This window comes from Engystomops pustulosus, chromosome 11 (assembly GCF_040894005.1).
Source record: "Engystomops pustulosus chromosome 11, aEngPut4.maternal, whole genome shotgun sequence".
In the NCBI taxonomy this organism is placed as follows: domain Eukaryota; kingdom Metazoa; phylum Chordata; class Amphibia; order Anura; family Leptodactylidae; genus Engystomops; species Engystomops pustulosus.
The window spans coordinates 56,797,245-56,818,429 of NC_092421.1; the positions used below are offsets into that span (position 1 = coordinate 56,797,245).

General features: G+C 44.7%; 2 protein-coding genes across 5 annotated transcripts in view; one reads left to right on the top strand and one right to left on the bottom strand.

Annotated features, from left to right (window-relative positions):
- Nucleotides 1-3,489, bottom strand: part of POLL (DNA polymerase lambda) — a 17,935-nt gene extending 14,446 nt beyond the window's left edge. Inside the window, exons 1-2 of one of the 3 annotated variants that reach the window (XM_072131177.1) lie at nucleotides 3,364-3,475; nucleotides 803-922 (exon numbers count right to left, since the gene is read on the bottom strand). In XM_072131177.1, coding sequence (XP_071987278.1) covers nucleotides 803-911 — 109 coding nt within the window. In that variant the 5' untranslated portion in view covers nucleotides 912-922; nucleotides 3,364-3,475. Of the gene's footprint in view, nucleotides 1-802; nucleotides 923-3,363 lie in introns of all 3 variants that reach the window. The other 2 variants (XM_072131176.1, XM_072131175.1) reach the window with 2 other exon arrangements.
- DPCD (deleted in primary ciliary dyskinesia homolog (mouse)) lies at nucleotides 3,452-18,677 on the top strand. Of its 2 annotated transcripts, XM_072131178.1 has the most exons (6): nucleotides 3,452-3,590; nucleotides 5,950-6,030; nucleotides 7,919-8,043; nucleotides 8,280-8,413; nucleotides 17,530-17,632; nucleotides 18,508-18,677. In XM_072131178.1, exons 1-6 carry the CDS (start codon nucleotides 3,527-3,529, stop codon nucleotides 18,610-18,612), a joined length of 612 nt encoding a protein of 203 aa, XP_071987279.1. In that variant the 5' UTR covers nucleotides 3,452-3,526; the 3' UTR covers nucleotides 18,613-18,677. The 2 variants fall into 2 exon arrangements, with proteins under 2 accessions (XP_071987279.1, XP_071987280.1); XM_072131179.1 differs by lacking the exons at nucleotides 17,530-17,632; nucleotides 18,508-18,677 and adding an exon at nucleotides 9,980-10,106.
- The last annotated feature ends 2,508 nt before the right edge of the window (nucleotides 18,678-21,185 follow it).

The window sequence follows — 21,185 nt, forward strand, 5'->3', positions numbered from 1 at the left end:
ATCTTTTTACCTTTAAAAAAATACTCTCCAAAATCACACACAAGTGAGCTGAGAAGGAAGGAAATCTACCATTTGGTTGTACATTGTGAACAAAACGTACCTTGAGAATGCTGTAGCGACACTGATGCAGAAATATATCTTGTTTAATAACTGAACCAAGTGGTTTTTCTCAAAAAACTATTATACAATTCAGGACCTTGAGAAAGCTGGGTGCAGGCTGGCTGCCGTACATAAACACAATACTGAACTCTTCAGAGACGACTAATCAACCTGAGCTGGACGACTCATATGGCAGCTGTGGGATGGTGCAGCAATTGATTACTTCTGCCTGTCAGGGACAACACAGTGATTACATAGTCTCGGCTTATGCTGGCCAGGACAATGCTGGAGCAGTGCATAATTAGGGTGAGGAGAAGCGAATTGGCAGCCACAGGAGTGACAGAGCCTCATTATCATAATTTTATAATTGTTTTTTCAGCAAAACCAGTTCAGAGATTAAACAAGATATATTTCTGCATCACTGTAGCCACATCATTCTCAAGGTATGTTTGGTTCATAAGGCATAAAAGCAAATAGTAGATTTCCTTTAGGGCTGGAAGGGCAGTGTCACTTCAGATGCCCCCATCTTTGGCTCTATGGTACCACTATAATTTTGGCATAAAGATAACAATCTCATCTTTCTGTATGCTACAGAACCGGAGATACAAACAGTTAAGGAAGTATTTGGCCAGTCCCTGGTTAATGTGATACATATACATCCAGACACAACTTATTATAAATGCTACTATACTGACTTGCTTACCCTGAATACCAACATCTGCCTTGATCTTCTTGGTGTCTTCTTTGGGGTCACTGCTTTCTCTTGCCCGTTTTACTTTAGGGAAAGATTTCACTATCCCTCTTGGTTCCATGCACACGCACTCTAGAAAGAGACACAAAAATTGCAATGGAAAACATTTGGCCTTATACGGCAGCTGGGGGATGGTGCAGCAATTGATTAGTTCTGCCTGTCAGGGACAACACAGTGATTACATAGTCTCGGCTTATGCTGGGCAGGACAATGCTGGAGCAGTGCATAATTAGGGTGAGGAGAAGCGCAGGGGCAGCCACAGGAGTGACATGGATCAAAAGTGTCCATGATGCCCACCGCACACAAGACTGATACTAGAAACACTCTCTCCTAGTATGCAGTGCAGCACAGAGGATGGCAAGTTGTTGGTGCTGACGAGACATCTTACTGTTTTCATTACAAAGAGTAGAACTGTGACTACATATCTGTAATTAAAAGGAAACCTATCCGTAGAAAGTGACCTAATAAACTTATACCAGTAATTGTGAAGAAGCTTCCAGACCGTGTTTCTTTCATGGCTCAGCGTGATGGCATCACCAAGAAAATCAACTTTAAAGTTGGGTGCAAATTGGTTGTAAAGGAGGCTTTATTGTGTTTGATGTAGTTTCTTCCGGGATGAATAACTAACCGCTATTAACCGGAGGCAAAAAGGAGCCCCCTCCCCCCACCTGCCAGTACATGTCTATGGACACGGCCAGTGTGTGTGTGGAGGAAAATGTGATGTGAAATTATTAATGCAATTTATTTACACAGTTACTAAGTGTTTACCAGATAACTGTATTATACTTATGTTTATGACGGGGACATTCTGAGAGTTTCTCAAAAGCAGGAGAAACACAACACTAGTGGGACGTGTGACTGCACCTGTAAGTCAGAGACCATGGCTATAAATCAGTAGTTGTCAGTGAGCAGCCATGTTTGGAAATTTGATCTGAACATATAATTGGCCATGAAGCAGCTGCTGCTGAACACCTTGGCTTTCAGGACAGGGTACTTGGACTGTGAGCGGCCAAAAATGTGTAAAGTAAAATCCCTTTACAAGTCTGGGAAGGGGAACATGATGGGAATAAAGGGGGCATGCCACGTTTTACTCCAATTTCTGCATCGGAATGAAGTGATGTGGCCCACTCCATAGAAGTCTAGTGAGCGGTGCTACACAACAATCGTCATATCTTTGAAAGAACTTGTTTCACACTACAACTCCCAGCATGCCTTACACATGCCGCTGCTTCACACTACAACTCCCAGCATGCCGTACAGATGCCTCTGCTTCACACTACAACTGCCAGCATGCCGTACAGATGCCTCTAATTCACACTACAACTCTCAGCATGCCCTTCAGGCGCCGACGCGACAACTCCCAGCATGCCATACAGAAACTATTGCCTCACACTACAACTCCCAGCATGCCATACAGATACTATTGCCTCACACTACAACTCCCAGCATGCCATACAGATGCTATTGCCTCACACTACAACCCCCAGCATGCCCTACAGATACTATTGCCTCACACTACAACCCCCAGCATGCCCTACAGATACTATTGCCTCACACTACAACCCCCAGCATGCCCTACAGATACTATTGCCTCACACTACAACCCCCAGCATGCCATACAGATACTATTGCCTCACACTACAACCCCCAGCATGCCATACAGATACTATTGCCTCACACTACAACCCCCAGCATGCCCTACAGATACTATTGCCTCACACTACAACCCCCAGCATGCCCTACAGATACTATTGCCTCACACTACAACCCCCAGCATGCCCTACAGATACTATTGCCTCACACTACAACCCCCAGCATGCCCTACAGATACTATTGCCTCACACTACAACCCCCAGCATGCCCTACAGATACTATTGCCTCACACTACAACCCCCAGCAGGCCATACAGATACTATTGCCTCACACTACAACCCCCAGCAGGCCATACAGATACTATTGCTTCACACTACAACCCCCAGCAGGCCATACAGATACTATTGCCTCACACTACAACCCCCAACATGCCCTACAGAAACTATTGCCTCACACTACAACCCCCAGCATGCCCTACAGATACTATTGCCTCACACTACAACCCCCAGCATGCCCTACAGATACTATTGCCTCACACTACAACCCCCAGCATGCCCTACAGATACTATTGCCTCACACTACAACCCCCAGCATGCCATACAGATACTATTGCCTCACACTACAACCCCCAGCATGCCATACAGATACTATTGCCTCCCACTACAACCCCCAGCATGCCATACAGATACTATTGCCTCCCACTACAACCCCCAGCATGCCATACAGATACTATTGCCTCCCACTACAACTCCCAGCATGCCATACAGATACTATTGCCTCACACTACAACTCCCAGCATGCCATACAGATACTATTGCCTCACACTACAACTCCCAGCATGCCATACAGATACTATTGCCTCACACTACAACTCCCAGCATGCCCTGCACACCCCTCCTCTCCCCCTGATCACTTATTACCTACAACTCTGGGGCAGCAGGGATTATTTCTCTCGGTCACTGCCGCTTCCGGCTGACCCGGAACTTGTAATGGCGGGTCACCGGAGTTATTAACGGCCTGGGTGATGGGGCCGCGCTGGTTGCCATAGTAATGACGCTGTGACAGGCGAGTGGGTCGTCCAAGATGGCGGTGCAGCACTGGCTGGAGAATCTGCGGGCAGCTAAGAAGACGTGCATCCTACAAGACGGTGACTGCTATCCTCCCTCCTTGTACAGAGCAGAGCTTGGCCGGGGGCAGCCCTGCTCTATAACATCCCCAGGGGACACTGTGTTTTGTGTAGAGTAGGGGAAACCTCGAGCCAATCAGACTGCAGCTTTCATTTTCTAAAGAGCTTCTGAGAAATGAGAGCCGCAATCTTATTGGTCTATAAGGGGAACTTTTATTTTTCATCCGGATTAGACCCAATGTGGACGTATTTGAGCGTCTTTTTTTTAGGTCTACAAATCCAGTCCTAAGCGTATGGCAGTGATGTCGATAATTCGGGTCAAATTTTACATAGCCAAGACACTATGGCTCCCAATATAGAGCATAAGGTGTAAGCCCCCACCTCGCTATATTCCTTCGTTACTGCTCATTCGACTGAACTTCTTATAGAGTAACCTACAATGTCCTTTCTAGAATTCCCTCTTTTATGTGAAATCTCCTACATTTACCTAAAAAAATAAATCCACCAAAATCATGTGAGAATTAGCAGAGAAGAGTCATATTTTACCTGGAGTGAGTCCAGTTGGGAAGCGACAGGTGGAGTGCCGTACCGTCAGGTCTATAGCACCTAGAAAGATCATAATCTAATCGTTCAGATAGCATCAGGCATGTGGTCCTGTGATATACAGAACCAAAGATCTAGACAGCTAAAGAAATAGTTGGAAATGTAAGGTGCATAAAAAGATTTCCCTCCTATTTTTTTTATCCGCCTGTCTCTGATTCTATAGCTCACAGAACCCTAAGCCTGATGTAATCTGAAAGATGAGAGTAGTATCTTTTTTTTTTAAAAAAAATGTCACCAGTATGTTTCTAGTTGCTATAGAACCAAAGTTAGGGGGATCTGAATTGACTAGCCCCCACCTCCCCCTACTGTCTTTTAGGGTACATTCAGACAGCCATATGCTGCCGGGCGGGCATACAGCTGTGTGCTGGAGTGGAGGAGGAGGAGGTGGTGACCCCTCCATAGAAAAAAGTGTAACACGGCCGTAGACACAGGGAAAGATAGAGCATGCTCTATTTTTTCGCCATGTACTGCGCGGATCATTACCACACACAGTACTGCTGCTGAACCGCCATTGCCATCTATGGGGACGTATATACGGCCGCATATACATCCTCCCAGACAGCCATGTAAATGAGGCCTAAAATGTGACTCCTCTCAAAATAGGGCAAAATATGACTCTTCTCTGCTCATTTTCACATGGCTGGGGGGAGGTGTTTTTTATCTGGTAAAAATCTGCTTACAGATCTCCTGAGTTCTGGTTTCTTAGTGGCTGATAACACAACCTTTAGAGGAAATCTACCATGAAAATCCAGCATGATGAACCAAGGGCACTTACTCATAGATCTCGCATCGTGACTGTGGTAATCTTACATCTGTTATCCATAGCCTCCTTCTTTTTAAAATAGAGATCTAAAATTTTACTAATAAGCCAGAAGGGTTCTGGGGGGGGGGGGGGTGATACCGGAGCTCCTCCACGCTGTAGCTTCACAGGACTCAGCACTTCCCGTTTTCCTCTGATGTAATTTTACTTCAGCAAAGGAACTGGTAACACGTAACATGACTCATCAGCATAATTATTGTTGAGTTTAGAAGAAAGGAGGCCATGGATAACAAATATAGAAAGATTACCACAGTCACGGTCCATGGATCTATGAGATATTTCCCTGGCTTATCATCATGGATTTTGATGGTAGATGGGCAGTCCTGGGCAGTTGATGAGCACCACTGTTTAAAGATCCCTGAATCCCCTGAACAGCCGTATTGAGCCAATATATTTACTCATTGATGGGGTCACTTTCATCCCAAAAGTTAGTAGAAAAACTTGAATATCACAGAGGTGATAAAGTTTATAAAACCCTGTTCACACATTGCATCTCTGCAAGACCAGGCTGCATTCATTGACTTCTACAGAACCAGATGTATATAAATAGCAGAGAATCGTTTTACTTGCCTTTGATGGGATTGACTTCTGATTTTAGAGGGAAGCGTATGGACCAGGACATGCACTCATTTACCCATTTGTTGCAGTACATTTTCACATTGTCCTGATGTGTTACTGTAGTGATTTCATACATTCTCCACACCAAGAGAATCTCGTCATAACCATGTATTTAGACCCAAATTGTGTAGGACAGGCACTACCAAGGTATATGAATGTATGTAAGCCAATGCACCCCAATAGCTATACAATCCAAACAGTACCATACAGTACCATGTATTGTCATCTCCCAGTTAGTTGTACCAAATGACTATACACGGTAAAAAAAAAAAAAAAAGCAGCTTTATATTTCAGTTTTAGAGTTTTACACTCTTTATTTTTTGTATGTTTTCTCTACAGGAAGAAGAAAAGTGCATTATCTGTTTTCTGATGGAAAAGAAATGGTGGAAGAATATGATCATAAGACGCATGAACTGTTGGGTAAGAAGACTCGCTTATAGTCCTAGTCTGAGCCCATTATAGTACTTTAATAACACTAGATTAAAGGGATGGCTACCACAATTAAAAAAAAATGGAGGATGCAATCCAGTCCCAAAATTCAGGTGTCAATACGTTGTAAAATAGATTCTTTTTGCAGCTTTTGTCAGCTCGTATGTACAAATAAAATGTCAACATATTGCGGCTAGTTGGTGGAAAGCGACCATGGTCTTCTCAGCTGCACTGCCAAGCAGGACTAGGAGCAATTTCTATTGGTTCTTCTATCCTATGTATCTCTTGATGACCTACCCATTCTTGGCAATGTTTAATATCAGATCCTGGAGATGGCAGCATTTTGGCTGGGTGAGGAAACCTGAGATGAATCTCAAGGTGACTGGCCTGGTAATCGAAAAAGCGGAAAAGAAACTGCTCAAGTGTACCTCGCCTTATATGAGGCCTGGTCTTGGGCATATAGAAATGGAGAGCAGCTGGTCGGTCAGAAGGTGCCAGATGTACGGACTGATCGTAAAATTGGTTTTTATTGTATAGGATGTATAAAATTGAATAAAAGCAACACGGGCCGGAGCAACTTTCAAGTTTTTCTTTTTTCCCCACAAATCAATAGCTCTTGGGGTGTAAAACAACTTTGCTTATTATCTTTATTTCCTATATCCAGCGGTTTCTTTGCTATCCCCCTCACATTATCTGAGTGCTGCAGTAGCTTCTTCCTCTCCCTGTGCTGATAAGCCCTGGAGTCCATAGTACAAACAAACTCTACAAATTCTATGGACTCCTGGGAGGAGAGGAGCTACTTCTCCCTGCTCACAGAGGGAGGTCATGTGACAGAGCTTTCTCTGTGTATGTAGCCGAGCTAGATGTGTTCAAGACTGGATTCTGATGTCTGCTGTACAGAATAGTGAGGTACAAGATCTCCCCTGTTCCCTATAAGTCGCTGCATCCCAGTCTATGATTCTACAGAATTTTCTCTCTCTCTTCTCTCCTTATGCTGCTCCCCTTCCCCATCTTGCAGTCCACACTGTCTGCACTGGGCACATAAGCTATGAACCCTTAGTGCTCACACAGCACAGGCTAAAGACTGCATGTAACTGGGTTACTTATGCTCCTCCATGTGATGGAAGCCGCCAGGCAGTCACCATATATTTCCTGTATGTGCATTGTGCAGTGTTCAGTAGATTTACTTGTGGGAAACTAAATGGATTTAATGCAAAATTATTTTGAGAGAGAACACAAGGCATCATGGGATCTGTGGGCAAGCTAACTGGCCTCAGCCTGAGGGCACAGACTGACAGACATTAGTCTGAGCCCACTTCCCATCTGGTGAGAGATTTTTATCAAACACTTTCAGAACAGAAAATGCCATAACTTTGGAAAGAAAGGGACAAACAGCACAAAGTAGGCATTGGTATGTTTGTTTTCAAAGGGGGAATTATATATATTAATTTGGTAAAATCATTATAACTTTACAGTTTATGCTTTAAATATACATAGAAACACTGCAATATCAGATCCTGGTGTTGGTAAGCCACAGATCAACTAATTTTAATGCTAAAAGCAACAAAGAGAATGCTGGTGGAATAACAGCTCTAGTCTCTGTGAAGTGGCCAGGTTGGGTTACTGCATCCCAGCTCCCATTCTAGAGAATGGTAGCTAAACCAAGCAACTCAAGTGAGCTGGGACTTGGCTGTAATAACACAGCTTGGCAACTACAGATAGTGGAGCTGTACTTCCATCTGATATTGATGCCCAGTCCTATGGCTAGGTCATCATGATGGCCCAACTCAGTGTAACGAAGGATACCAAAAATATCTCCTTTATTTGCTTCCTAGAAATAAGTTCTGTAATGTGGTTCCTATGACTGTTTTGTTCACAGTAAGAAAATGGAGACAGAAGTCTGCGCTGGGGGCGTATGGTCAGTGGCAGATTGAAGTCGGTGAAGCTCCTTCCCCAATAGTTGTGGCCGTGCAACCAGATTTCTTAAAGGAAGACAGTTCAAATGTAAGTCCCTCTGACACCATAAATTGATTATGTAAAGTGAATATAACAGAAACCTGGGACAAGATTTCAGAATGAATGAAGGACACTGTCTACAGTCCCAATGTGACCAGTTTGGGGGTTCACCTCTCCGCTTCCATCCCATCATTTTCTACTGAATCCATAATGTAAATGTCTGTGTTCTGTCTGTGGAATAAACCTTGAAAGTTTCGTAACATGAAGTGTTTCTGCTCCTTTAGCCAGTTTTCATGAGGAAGGATACAAAAACAAATTTTCAGTGGAGAATCCGTAATCTTCCTTATCCAAAGGAGGTTTATAGCGTGAGCGTGGACAAGGCGGAGCGATGCTGCATTGTACGGACGACTAACAAGAAGTAAGCCTCTTATTCCACACTCCTCATCTATCCCTCCAGACACTCCCTCTGTACACAGTACCACATAGTGAAATATTACAGCTTATTGTTTTATTTTTTTATTTTTTAAATCTCGCCACCCACTCTCTTTTTTTTTTTTTTTTTTTTTTTTTTTTTTTTTTTTTTTTTTTTAGTTATGCTTGGTTTTCTGCAACTTGGCAAACTTGATTGGCATTCCATATCCGCAATATAGGGGATAACAATCTTATTATTGGAGCTGATCATTTAATTAATTAAATGATTGATCATTTGATTAATTAATCACTGATTAATGGAACAACAGGTTAAGTATGGGTCATACACTCCATTCAATACTAAGGGAGTATCAGAAATTGCTGAACACAGCGTTCAGATATCGCCAACATTTCCATTCACTGTCTGAAAGTGCTTGGCAGTTTCTGACACTCCCCTGGTATTGAATGGTGTGGTAGGACACATGCTCCATCTACTGCTCCATTAATTGGTGAGGACAGGACCCTCGTTCTCATAATCAGGTCTGTTCATGTGATTGGTGGGGGGTCTCAGCAGTCAGCTCCTATCCACAATAAAATATTTTTTTATATATATATTTATTGATGATAAGAATAAGGGTAGAAATTAGGAACACAGTCCTCAGCATATCCACAATGTACAATATAATAATGTGAGTCTTATCATACAGACATGTATGCAGGAAAATAAAGGACATGCAAATGAATACCACTTGTCTTCCGACTTGTTTTATGAAAAAGGGGGTACAGCAAGGACCCAGTGACCCCGCAGGGTCTACAAAAGGGTCCTCAATAAGAACAAGAATGATACGTAGAAGAATAAAAGGGGAGGAGGGTATGAAAAGAGTACACAAGGAGCAGGAAACACAATAAAATCTTGGTCAGTTTATTCCTTCACACCGGTGAGGCTCAATCTACACTACAGTTTACATCACATCACTTGTGGTCCCTTGTTCTGCGGATCACATGGGTAACGGTTGTCGGACCCTTGAGATCATACATTGTTTTCCTATACTGTGGATAAAGGGATACATGTCACACTTGATAAAAGCCCTGCAAGACTGCTCGGGACTAATAGGTTTTTGCAGGATATTGTTATGCCTTTATATAAATAAAGGATTTCTGCTGCACACTAACTTGGGTGGACTTCACAGGTGCTCTGGAGAGGGTCCCAAATTCTTATAGTGTAAGAAATTTGTAAACAGTCACACTGTTTGTGTTGCAAATTTTGATTTTTATTATACAAACTTCCAAAATAGTTACATCTTTGACTTGGTGGGGTTTAGATGGGCTTCTAGAGGGAACCCCCTCTGTATGTTAAGCACAGAACCTGAGGGGTTCAACATCTGTCCAGCCACTACATTACAGCATGTTGTGGGAACTGCTGCTATCACACGTTATATAATGCTGGAAGGGGTTAATGGGTATTGGGTTCTGAGCTGGGGGAACACTTCTATGATGTGCATATGCTCTGATAATTTACATGTGAAGAAGGGGCAACAACTACTACAAATATGACATGCACATTTGTCCACAGAACAATAGAGGGCGCTGTTGGAGAAGAGGCCGCAGCACAAGTGATGATCTGTTCTACCAGTACAGATAGTGAATCCAGGGATGGCCGCGATTCCATTGCTCATATTGTATGAATTCCAAGTATCTTTATTTCCCCCAAAACAACAAGTAATAGAATCAGATAAACAGAAAATGGCATGCAAAGAGTGAGATTGAGGTTAACAAGAGCTTACACTTTAAGTAGGTACCTGGCCATAAGAGCTTACACTCTACAGGAGAGAGGGCACTGCCCATTAGAGCTTACACTCTACAGGAGAGAGGGCACTGACTATAAGAGCTTACACTCTACAGGAGAGAGGGCACTGACTGTAAGAGCTTACACTCTACAGGAGAGAGGGCACTGACTATAAGAGCTTACACTCTACAGGAGAGAGGGCACCGACTATAAGAGCTTACACTCTACAGGAGAGAGGGCACCGACTATAAGAGCTTACACTCTACAGGAGAGAGGGCACCGACTATAAGAGCTTACACTCTACAGGAGAGAGGGCACCGACTATAAGAGCTTACACTCTACAGGAGAGAGGGCACCGACTATAAGAGCTTACACTCTACAGGAGAGAGAGGCCACTGACTATAAGAGCTTACACTCTACAGGAGAGAGGGCACTGACTATAAGAGCTTACACTCTACAGGAGAGAGGGCACCGACTATAAGAGCTTACACTCTACAGGAGAGAGGGCACCGACTATAAGAGCTTACACTCTACAGGAGAGAGGGCACCGACTATAAGAGCTTACACTCTACAGGAGAGAGGGCACCGACTATAAGAGCTTACACTCTACAGGAGAGAGAGGCCACTGACTATAAGAGCTTACACTCTACAGGAGAGAGGGCACCGACTATAAGAGCTTACACTCTACAGGAGAGAGGGCACTGACTATAAGAGCTCACACTCTACAAGAGAGAGGGCACTGACTATAAGAGCTTCTACTCTACAGGAGAGAGGGCACTGACTGTAAGAGCTTACATTCTTCAGGAGAGAGGACCCTGGCCATTAGAGTTTACACTCTACAGGAGAAAAGAACTGACTATAAGAGTTTACACTCTACAGGAGAGAAAGGGCACTGGCCATAAGAGCTTACACTCTACAGAAGAGAGGGCACTGCCCATAAGAACTTACACTCTACAGGAGAGAGGGCACTGACTATAAAAGCTTACACTCTACAGGAGAGAGGGCATTGACTATAAGAGCTTATACTCTACAGGAGAGAGAGGCCACTGACTATAAGAGCTTATACTCTACAGGAGAAAGAGGCCACTGACTATAAGAGCGTACACACTACAGGAGAGAGGGCATTGACTATAAGAGCTTACACTCTACAGGAGAGAGGCCACTGACTATAAGAGCTTACACTCTATAGGAGAGAGGTACTGACTATAAGAGCTTACACTCTATAGGAGTGAGGTCACTGACTATAAGATAGTACACTCTACAGGAGAGAGGGCACTGACTATAAGAGCTTACACTCTACACGAGAGAGGGCACTGACTATAAGAGCTTACACTCTACACGAGAGAGGGCACTGACTATAAGAGCTTACACTCTACACGAGAGAGGGCACTGACTATAAGAGCTTACACTCTACACGAGAGAGGGCACTGACTATAAGAGCTTACACTCTACACGAGAGAGGGCACTGACTATAAGAGCTTACACTCTACACGAGAGAGGGCACTGACTATAAGAGCTTACACTCTACACGAGAGAGGGCACTGACTATAAGAGCTTACACTCTACACGAGAGAGGGCACTGACTATAAGAGCTTACACTCTACACGAGAGAGGGCACTGACTATAAGAGCTTACACTCTACACGAGAGAGGGCACTGACTATAAGAGCTTACACTCTACACGAGAGAGGGCACTGACTATAAGAGCTTACACTCTACACGAGAGAGGGCACTGACTATAAGAGCTTACACTCTACAGGAGAGAGGACACTGACTATAAGAGCTTACACTCTACAGGAGAGCGGGCACTGACTATAAGAGCTTACACTCTACAGGAGAGAGGGCACCGACTATAAGAGCTTACACTCTACAGGAGAGAGGGCACCGACTATAAGAGCTTACACTCTACAGGAGAGAGAGGCCACTGACTATAAGAGCTTACACTCTACAGGAGAGAGGACACTGACTATAAGAGCTTACACTCTACAGGAGAGAGGACACTGACTATAAGAGCTTACACTCTACAGGAGAGCGGGCACTGACTATAAGAGCTTACACTCTACAGGAGAGAGGACACTGACTATAAGAGCTTACACTCTACAGGAGAGAGGACACTGACTATAAGAGCTTACACTCTACAGGAGAGAGGGCACTGACTATAAGAGCTTACACTCTACAGGAGAGAGGGCACTGACTATAAGAGCTTACACTCTACAGGAGAGAGGGCACTGACTATAAGAGCTTACACTCTACAGGAGAGAGGACACTGACTATAAGAGCTTACACTCTACAGGAGAGAGGACACTGACTATAAGAGCTTACACTCTACAGGAGAGAGGGCACTGACTATAAGAGCTTACACTCTACAGGAGAGAGGGCACTGACTATAAGAGCTTACACTCTACAGGAGAGCGGGCACTGACTATAAGAGCTTACACTCTACAGGAGAGCGGGCACTGACTATAAGAGCTTACACTCTACAGGAGAGAGGGCACCGACTATAAGAGCTTATACTCTACAGGAGAGAGGGCACTGACTATAAGAGCTTACACTCTACAGGAGAGAGGGCACCGACTATAAGAGCTTACACTCTACAGGAGAGAGAGGCCACTGACTATAAGAGCTTACACTCTACAGGAGAGAGGACACTGACTATAAGAGCTTACACTCTACAGGAGAGAGGGCACTGACTATAAGAGCTTACACTCTACAGGAGAGCGGGCACTGACTATAAGAGCTTACACTCTACAGGAGAGAGGGCACTGACTATAAGAGCTTACACTCTACAGGAGAGCGGGCACTGACTATAAGAGCTTACACTCTACAGGAGAGAGGGCACTGACTATAAGAGCTTACACTCTACAGGAGAGAGGGCACTGACTATAAGAGCTTACACTCTACAGGAGAGCGGGCACTGACTATAAGAGCTTACACTCTACAGGAGAGCGGGCACTGACTATAAGAGCTTACACTCTACAGGAGAGAGGGCACTGACTATAAGAGCTTACACTCTACAGGAGAGAGGGCACTGACTATAAGAGCTTACACTCTACAGGAGAGAGGGCACTGACTATAAGAGCTTACACTCTACAGGAGAGAGGGCACTGACTATAAGAGCTTACACTCTACAGGAGAGAGGACACTGACTATAAGAGCTTACACTCTACAGGAGAGAGGACACTGACTATAAGAGCTTACACTCTACAGGAGAGAGGGCACTGACTATAAGAGCTTACACTCTACAGGAGAGAGGGCACTGACTATAAGAGCTTACACTCTACAGGAGAGCGGGCACTGACTATAAGAGCTTACACTCTACAGGAGAGCGGGCACTGACTATAAGAGCTTACACTCTACAGGAGAGAGGGCACCGACTATAAGAGCTTATACTCTACAGGAGAGAGGGCACTGACTATAAGAGCTTACACTCTACAGGAGAGAGGGCACCGACTATAAGAGCTTACACTCTACAGGAGAGAGAGGCCACTGACTATAAGAGCTTACACTCTACAGGAGAGAGGACACTGACTATAAGAGCTTACACTCTACAGGAGAGAGGACACTGACTATAAGAGCTTACACTCTACAGGAGAGCGGGCACTGACTATAAGAGCTTACACTCTACAGGAGAGAGGGCACTGACTATAAGAGCTTACACTCTACAGGAGAGCGGGCACTGACTATAAGAGCTTACACTCTACAGGAGAGCGGGCACTGACTATAAGAGCTTACACTCTACAGGAGAGAGGGCACTGACTATAAGAGCTCACACTCTACAGGAGAGAGGGCACTGACTATAAGAGCTCACACTCTACAGGAGAGAGGGCACTGACTATAAGAGCTTACACTCTACAGGAGAGCGGGCACTGACTATAAGAGCTTACACTCTACAGGAGAGAGGGCACTGACTATAAGAGCTCACACTCTACAGGAGAGAGGGCACTGACTATAAGAGCTCACACTCTACAGGAGAGAGGGCACTGACTATAAGAGCTCACACTCTGTGGGAGTTTCGTCTGTATATTGTATATGTAGCAGGAGATAAAGGTGTGAAATAACCATTTATTATCCTCTTCACTATAATACGTTTGTGAGTGAGAGCTGCTGTGGTCAGTAGGGGCCTCATCATGCACCTGATAGAATCTTATCAAGTTCTGATCCGGACCACCTTTGATAGTGAGGGTCTGGTGGGGGTGTTAGGTTTTCTGTCTTCTTGCTAGAACTTGCTTTGCAGGGAAATCTCCCTGACTAATAGCGGCTGGTGGAGTGTCAGGCGCTCGGCGTGTCCCGGCACCTCTCGTGTGCTGCACGTTATCAGCTCCAACAATGTCCCAGATACATCCATTGTAAGGAACACTCAGTCACTGGATTACTCGCTGAGTTCCTCCCTGTCCCATCCAAAGTTCTGCACTTTGTATAGTCTTTTTATCTATCATTGAGGAGTTAACACTTCTTTAACATGTCTTTGTGTTCATCTAATCTCTGCTGTTTAACCTTTGACATCTCCCTTATTATCCATGTCTGCCACCTTTTGCCAAATACCAAGAGCAGCTACATCACAGGAGACTTTAATCTCTGTCGGAGCACATTCTGCACCCAGTCTCTTTCTCTTCTCTCTTCGTTTATTCCATTTAGACAAATTTTGACATTTATTAATATATTAAAAAAAATCTGTATCGCATGGCGGCAGCGGACAACCCATTTCTCTAGGAAATGCTGAAAATTATACAAAATTAAGGAAAATAATTTTATCTCTGATAAATGGACTTGAATGTTTGGTAATCTGGCATTGGACCAAAATAACGTTAAAGGGGTTTCCCATAAAACATGTTCGTCCCTATCCACAGGGCGCTCAGCAGTCTCCGTGAGCTCCATAGCTGAACATGGCAGTCTGGCCATGCGTGACCGGCTGCTCCGCTCTTGGGGAGCGACAAGGGGCCCGACGGGGGTACATTGGACCCTCATTCTCGTGATCTTTGGGGGTCCCATCACTGAGACCCCCACTGGTCAGCAAATTAAACTTGTTTTGTGGGAAAATCCCTTTAAAGAGGTTTAGTCTTGTTACCTTGTATGGAGTTCTGGGTTTCAATCTGACCAAGGGTGTTTGTGGGGCTGAGAACTCCAAACACAGCCTAGTTTAAAGAGAAATGGGTATTTATGGAGCACTGGTCCCAAATATCACTATATCAAATAGGCTTTGCTGGTTCCCCAACTTCTCCTCTAGTCACTCTAGTGAAAATCCCAGCTAGATGGAGAGTCCTGGGACTGCTGCAGCCTTTCAGTCCAGCCAAGTGTGTCTGAGGATGTGTTGCATGGACTGGGAAGCTGGAAACCCCCTTTAAGCATCTTTTGCACAGGACGGCTCTGGTGCACTGTGATGAATTATGCGACTACGCCACCTCCACACCGTGTGAGCCTGAAAGGGGCTAGGGTCGCCAAGGGAGGCAAGGGGTTGTTCCTGCTCTTCCTAAAATCCTGCGCACCTTCACTGCTAAACATTTGCAGGTTTTTACACAAAGTAGTTTTGTCGGCCAGCGCAGCCGGCAGGTCTAAGCCTTATGATGTATCCTGCATGGCGTCGGGCGGGGAGGGGAGGGCTTTATCATACAGCGACACACATCTCCCTCTATGTAAGAATATATGGGGGCTTTCTAACAATTTAAGGAAATAAATCCACCTATGTCTTCTACCAGTTCCGGTTTCCAGGTCAGACCTGGCGTAGTTCTGTCCACTAGCGCGGCCGGCAGATACATCATGATATATCCACCAGGGGGCGGGGCTTTATCATTCGGTGGCGCACAGGGAGCCAGTGTATGATACATCTCCCCTATATAAGAATAGATAGGTGCGGTGTAACAATACAAGGAAATAAATCAACCTTTGTCTAAGTCTAGACTATTGGAGCACATTTACTAAGGGCCGTTTGCCAGTTTTCTGTCGTTCCTTTTAGTGGAAACTGCTTGCACAGGTATTTAAGAAGTGTCTGCGCCACATTTGTGCCGCATGGACCCTTTTGTGGAGCAGTCATCATGACACACAAATTAGGGGGTTTTCCGGTGCTCAGTCGGACCATGCGCCAGATTTTACATGCAAAGTCAGACAAAAGTGTGTCGCAGCCTCATGTTAAAGATAGACCATAAAAAAAGTGTCAGACTCTGTCGGGCCAGATTCATGAAGAATGTGCACCAGAAATCCTGGATTATACACAGGGAGCCACACTTAGGGAAGTTTGCACCATTCTTAGTACACACTGCACTGTTAGGTCCATGGGGCACAGTTACTAGCAGAATTTTACAAACTTTACGATTTGGATTCAAAGTGACTAAAGTGAAAAGGTTTGAGAAGTGGAGCGTGTTGGGTGTTGAAGCACGATGCGTCCAGCTCTGGAGGTGTCTTAGTCGGCGATGACTTTGCAGCGTCTTGGTATGTGGTGGAGACATTCTTACCACATGGCCGCCCCCACTTTCACCCTCTTTGAGAAATCGCAGACCTATCAGCTGTCTAAAATATCTTCCTCCACGTCTGATACCACAAACGCGAGGGAACCACCAGTCACTTGCTGAGATTCCTATTAGTCCCAGTATACACAGGGAGCGGGGGGGGGGGGGGGGGGTCTGTACATGTCATGCACATAAGGATGCTATGCCATGCTTTGTTATGCTACAGGACTGCAAGTGTAGAGGAAAATCATCAGGATGGACTAACAGTAAGGCTGCTGTCACATGTTATGTCTACATTACAAGATGTGTACATTGTGCTTACAAGGCATATACATAAATGAATTAACATTATGAAAATCTGATGTTAACACATTGTAAATGTGAATGTGGCATAAAGGAAATCTACCATTAACATCCATCAAGATAAACCAGAGACACTTACTCATAGATCCAAGCACCATGAATGGGGTCATCTAATTAGATTTGTTATCCATGGCCTCTAATTTCTTAAATTCAACTTTTTAAAATTCTGCTAATGTGCTAGAAGAGGTCCCGGGGATGTTACCAGAGCCCCTCTGTGCTGCTGTGCACTGTGTAAGATTACAGCAGGCAGAGAGAGAGAGAACGGACAAGCTGAAGGAACAGCATAATTGTAAAAGTTGATTTTAGATGAAAGGAGGCCATGGATAACAAATATAGGAGGTTACCACAGTCACAGTGCCTGGGTCTATGAGTAATGTCCATGGTTAATCATGATGGTGGATTTCCTTCAAGGTTGTCCCTACATTTGTGACCACTTGTCTCCCCAACATACATGCACACTCAGCTCACCTGGAGTAAACCTGGCCTTACAAAGCCCCTGATCTTCTTCTGACCTCCTGCTTTATATTTTCCTCAGGTATTATAAGAAGTTTTCTATCCCGGACCTAGACCGATGCCAGATAGAACTGGACGGCAACGCCCTAAGTTTTGCCCATGCGAACAACACTTTAATTATAACTGTAAGTATTGACAAAGGGGTGACCAGCGATGCAAAAGTGTGCTGGGGCAGGTGACATAGTAACCCTGTGTGTACAGTTACTACTGGTCACTGCACGCCACTTCCTGGGCGTGGCCCACTATACAGGAAGCACTAGAGGAGGCCACTCAGCCAATCACAGGTTATAGCAGCAAATCCTTTGTCTCTGGTATCGGGAGACACAGACAGGAAGAAGAATGTTACCGACCCCCAGCAGATGCCTTTTTAGCATAATTCTACCCAGGGGATGATGGGAATGACAGGTGTGCAGTCCTATACGCTTGGGCTTTGCTGTATTCTGCTTTATTCGTTTGTAGAATAACGATGAATTCAAGGCCACACCCATCATAGGGGGAAGGGAGGGACCACTGACTTCACAATCTGGGCGGGTTCTAGTGCTCCTCCCACACCAAACACTTCTTACCTTTGTTACACAGGGGTTAAACGTGGTGACAGGTTCACTGCGAATCACAGGTTTAGTGATTCGCTACCAAAAGTGCAGATGTGCGGCCCATATGTTCAGTGACTTCATGCGGATGACTTGCATTGCTGTTTGGGGGATTTTGCTATGTGTCCAGAATTCTCCCACCAAAGAAATAGGCTCTTTCCTGCTGTTCTGTAATTACTAGCAGCCTGACTAGAGAATGGTAAGGGTTAAGACCTCCTAAGTTCCAAATTCCAATTAATTGCCCGTTTGGCACTGAAAGCATTTCACACTGTAAATAGCGCCACTCCTGTCTACAGGTTACTCACGGTATAGCAGCTTAGTCTGATCCATTACATGACACAAACGTGACCGTATCCATTCTACTGCCCGTGACGAAGACGCATTAATATCTCCCATCATCCCTTTCACAGTATCAGAAACCAAAGGAGATTCTCGCTGTGGAGGAAGAACTGCAGAAAGAACTGAAGTCCATGAAGTCCAGTAACGACGGCGACGTGGACTGCAAAACCCAGTGACGTGGCCGGAGTCTGAATTATCTTTTTCTAGTTTTGTATTTATGAGAATAAATCTGTGTACGATGCGTCCGCCTATAAATTAATGGAGAATCCGGGCCTGGCACGTGTGAGGTTAATGGCTGCGAGGACGCGGTGTCTGGGGTAGGACGCGCTGTCAGGGAAGGCGGCTTAATGGCTCCAATTTATAGGAAACAAACACAACGTAGATTATAGTAACATTCAACAGAGACACATTATAAAGCGCTGCAGATTAAGTGTGAGCGGCCATGAATCATCAAGTACAGGGGAAAGCGAAGGATTGTGTTCTGGATGAGTCAGGGAAATGATACGACGTTACAATATGGTCTGTTATATATGTTCTATGTACTATCTGCTCCGCTCCTCCTGCTCTATAACACGCTGCCTCTAGATAAGACACGATGTACAATCTGCTCCGCTCCTCCTGCTCTATGACATGCTGCCTCTAGATAAGACACGATGTACAATCTGCTCAGCTCCTCCTGCTCTATAACATGCTGCCTCTAGATAAGACACGATGTACAATCTGCTCCGCTCCTCCTGCTCTATGACATGCTGCCTCTAGATAAGACACGATGTACAATCTGCTCAGCTCCTCCTGCTCTATAACATGCTTCCTGCAGATAGGGCCACTATCTGCTCAGCTCCTCCTGCTCTATAACATGCTAAGAGTATTATTAATACACGGTTCATGTCCTGCTGTCACAAGAATTATCTGCCTGATTAGAACGGTTAAAAGTCTTTAATATCTTCCTTCAAAATATCATTAAAAGTCTGCTAGAAATAGCCATAAGTACTCATTCAGGCATTTCATGGTGCACCTTCAGGTGGCAATCCCAACACATATGTGCCAACCGAAGTCCGATAACATGCACCAAGAAACAAGTAGGCGCAATCACAGGAGCACAGGTTAGCTTCCCGCGGTAACACCTATTATCAGTATTGTATATAGTAGGTCTGTCTCAATTATGTCCCTGCCGGACGCGTTTCGGCATCGACCCTACTGATCGATGCGTCATCAGAGGCATAACAGGATACACTTAGACAATGACGGCCACAACAGTGCCGTGTGTGTCTGTGTCTGCAATGCCAATGCAATATCGGGCAGCTAGGGCAATCTATAGCATGCTGCCTGCAAATAGGACACTGTACAGTCCACTTAGCTCCTTCTGCTCTATAACACGCTGCCTGCAATCTGCTCAGCTCCTCCTGCTCTATAACATGCTGCCTGCAAATAGGACACTGTACAATTTGCTCAGCTCCTACTGTATAACATGCTGACTGCAGATAGGACACTATGTACAATCTGCTTAACTCCTCCTGCTCTATAACATGCTGCCTGCAGATAGGACACTATGTACAATCCACTCAGCTCCTCCTGCTCTATAACATGCTGCCTGCAGATAGGACACTGTACAATCCACTGAGCACCTCCTGCTCTATAACAAACTGCCTTCACAATGGACACTATGGATAGGTTGCTTAGCACCTCCTGCTCTATAACATGATGCCTACAAATAGGAGACTATGTACAATCAGCTCCCTCTGCTCTATACCATGCTGCCTGCAGATAGTATGTAGATTATGTACCATTCACTCAACAGCTCCTGCTCTATAACATGCTGCAGAAAGCACACCATATACAAGCTTTCTACTCCGTAGATCACATACAAACCTTATGTGCTCTACAGTCCAGGGATGATGTAAAACTCATGAAACAGACCTGGACAGAAATTATGGATCCCCTGAAAAACATACGAGCAGAGGGAGATGTTACATTGCAGTGTGTACTCTACATAGCATCACATGTATCTACAGTCTATAGAGCTACAGCTCCTCAATGTGCTGTATATAGCATAGCTCCCAACCGTCCCGATTTTGCCGGGAAAGTCCCGTTTTCTTACTTCTGCCCCGCGTCATGGGCAGCTACCCCCAGGTCCCGCATGTCCCGGCACTGTGTCCGCATAGTAAATTCTTTAAAAACCTGAACTGATAGGACAGAATGGCTTCTACAGACATCAGGCAGGGAATCCTTTTCAGAGAAGTGTCGGCTTAGCGGAGAGCAGGGACCACGTCATCAGGTCTGATCAGCATCTGTCCATATATGGTCTCCAGGGCTTCCCCAGACACAAGCTCTTTATTTAATTACATAAAGTTTTGCCCAGGCTGAGATTCAAACCTGGGGCCCTCGGCACTGTAGACAGGAGCCTTAACTAACTGAGCTATAAGCCCAGTGATACAGAGGTCAGGATTTATGGTAACTAAGACATGTTATCTGCCGTTTACACTGTGACACAGACTAATGCACTGATATATAGAGAGGGATCTTCTCAGAGATTATTATTGTAATTATTGTGACTATTATTATTATTATAAATTTTATTATTTTTATTATTATGGAGATGATTATTAATAATAGCAATAATAATAATATTAATCATCTCAATAATAATAATAATAATCTCCATAATAATAATAATAGTCTCAATGATTGCAATAATCTCTGAGAAGATCCCTCCCTATATACCAAGGCATTAAATCTGTGTCACAGTGTA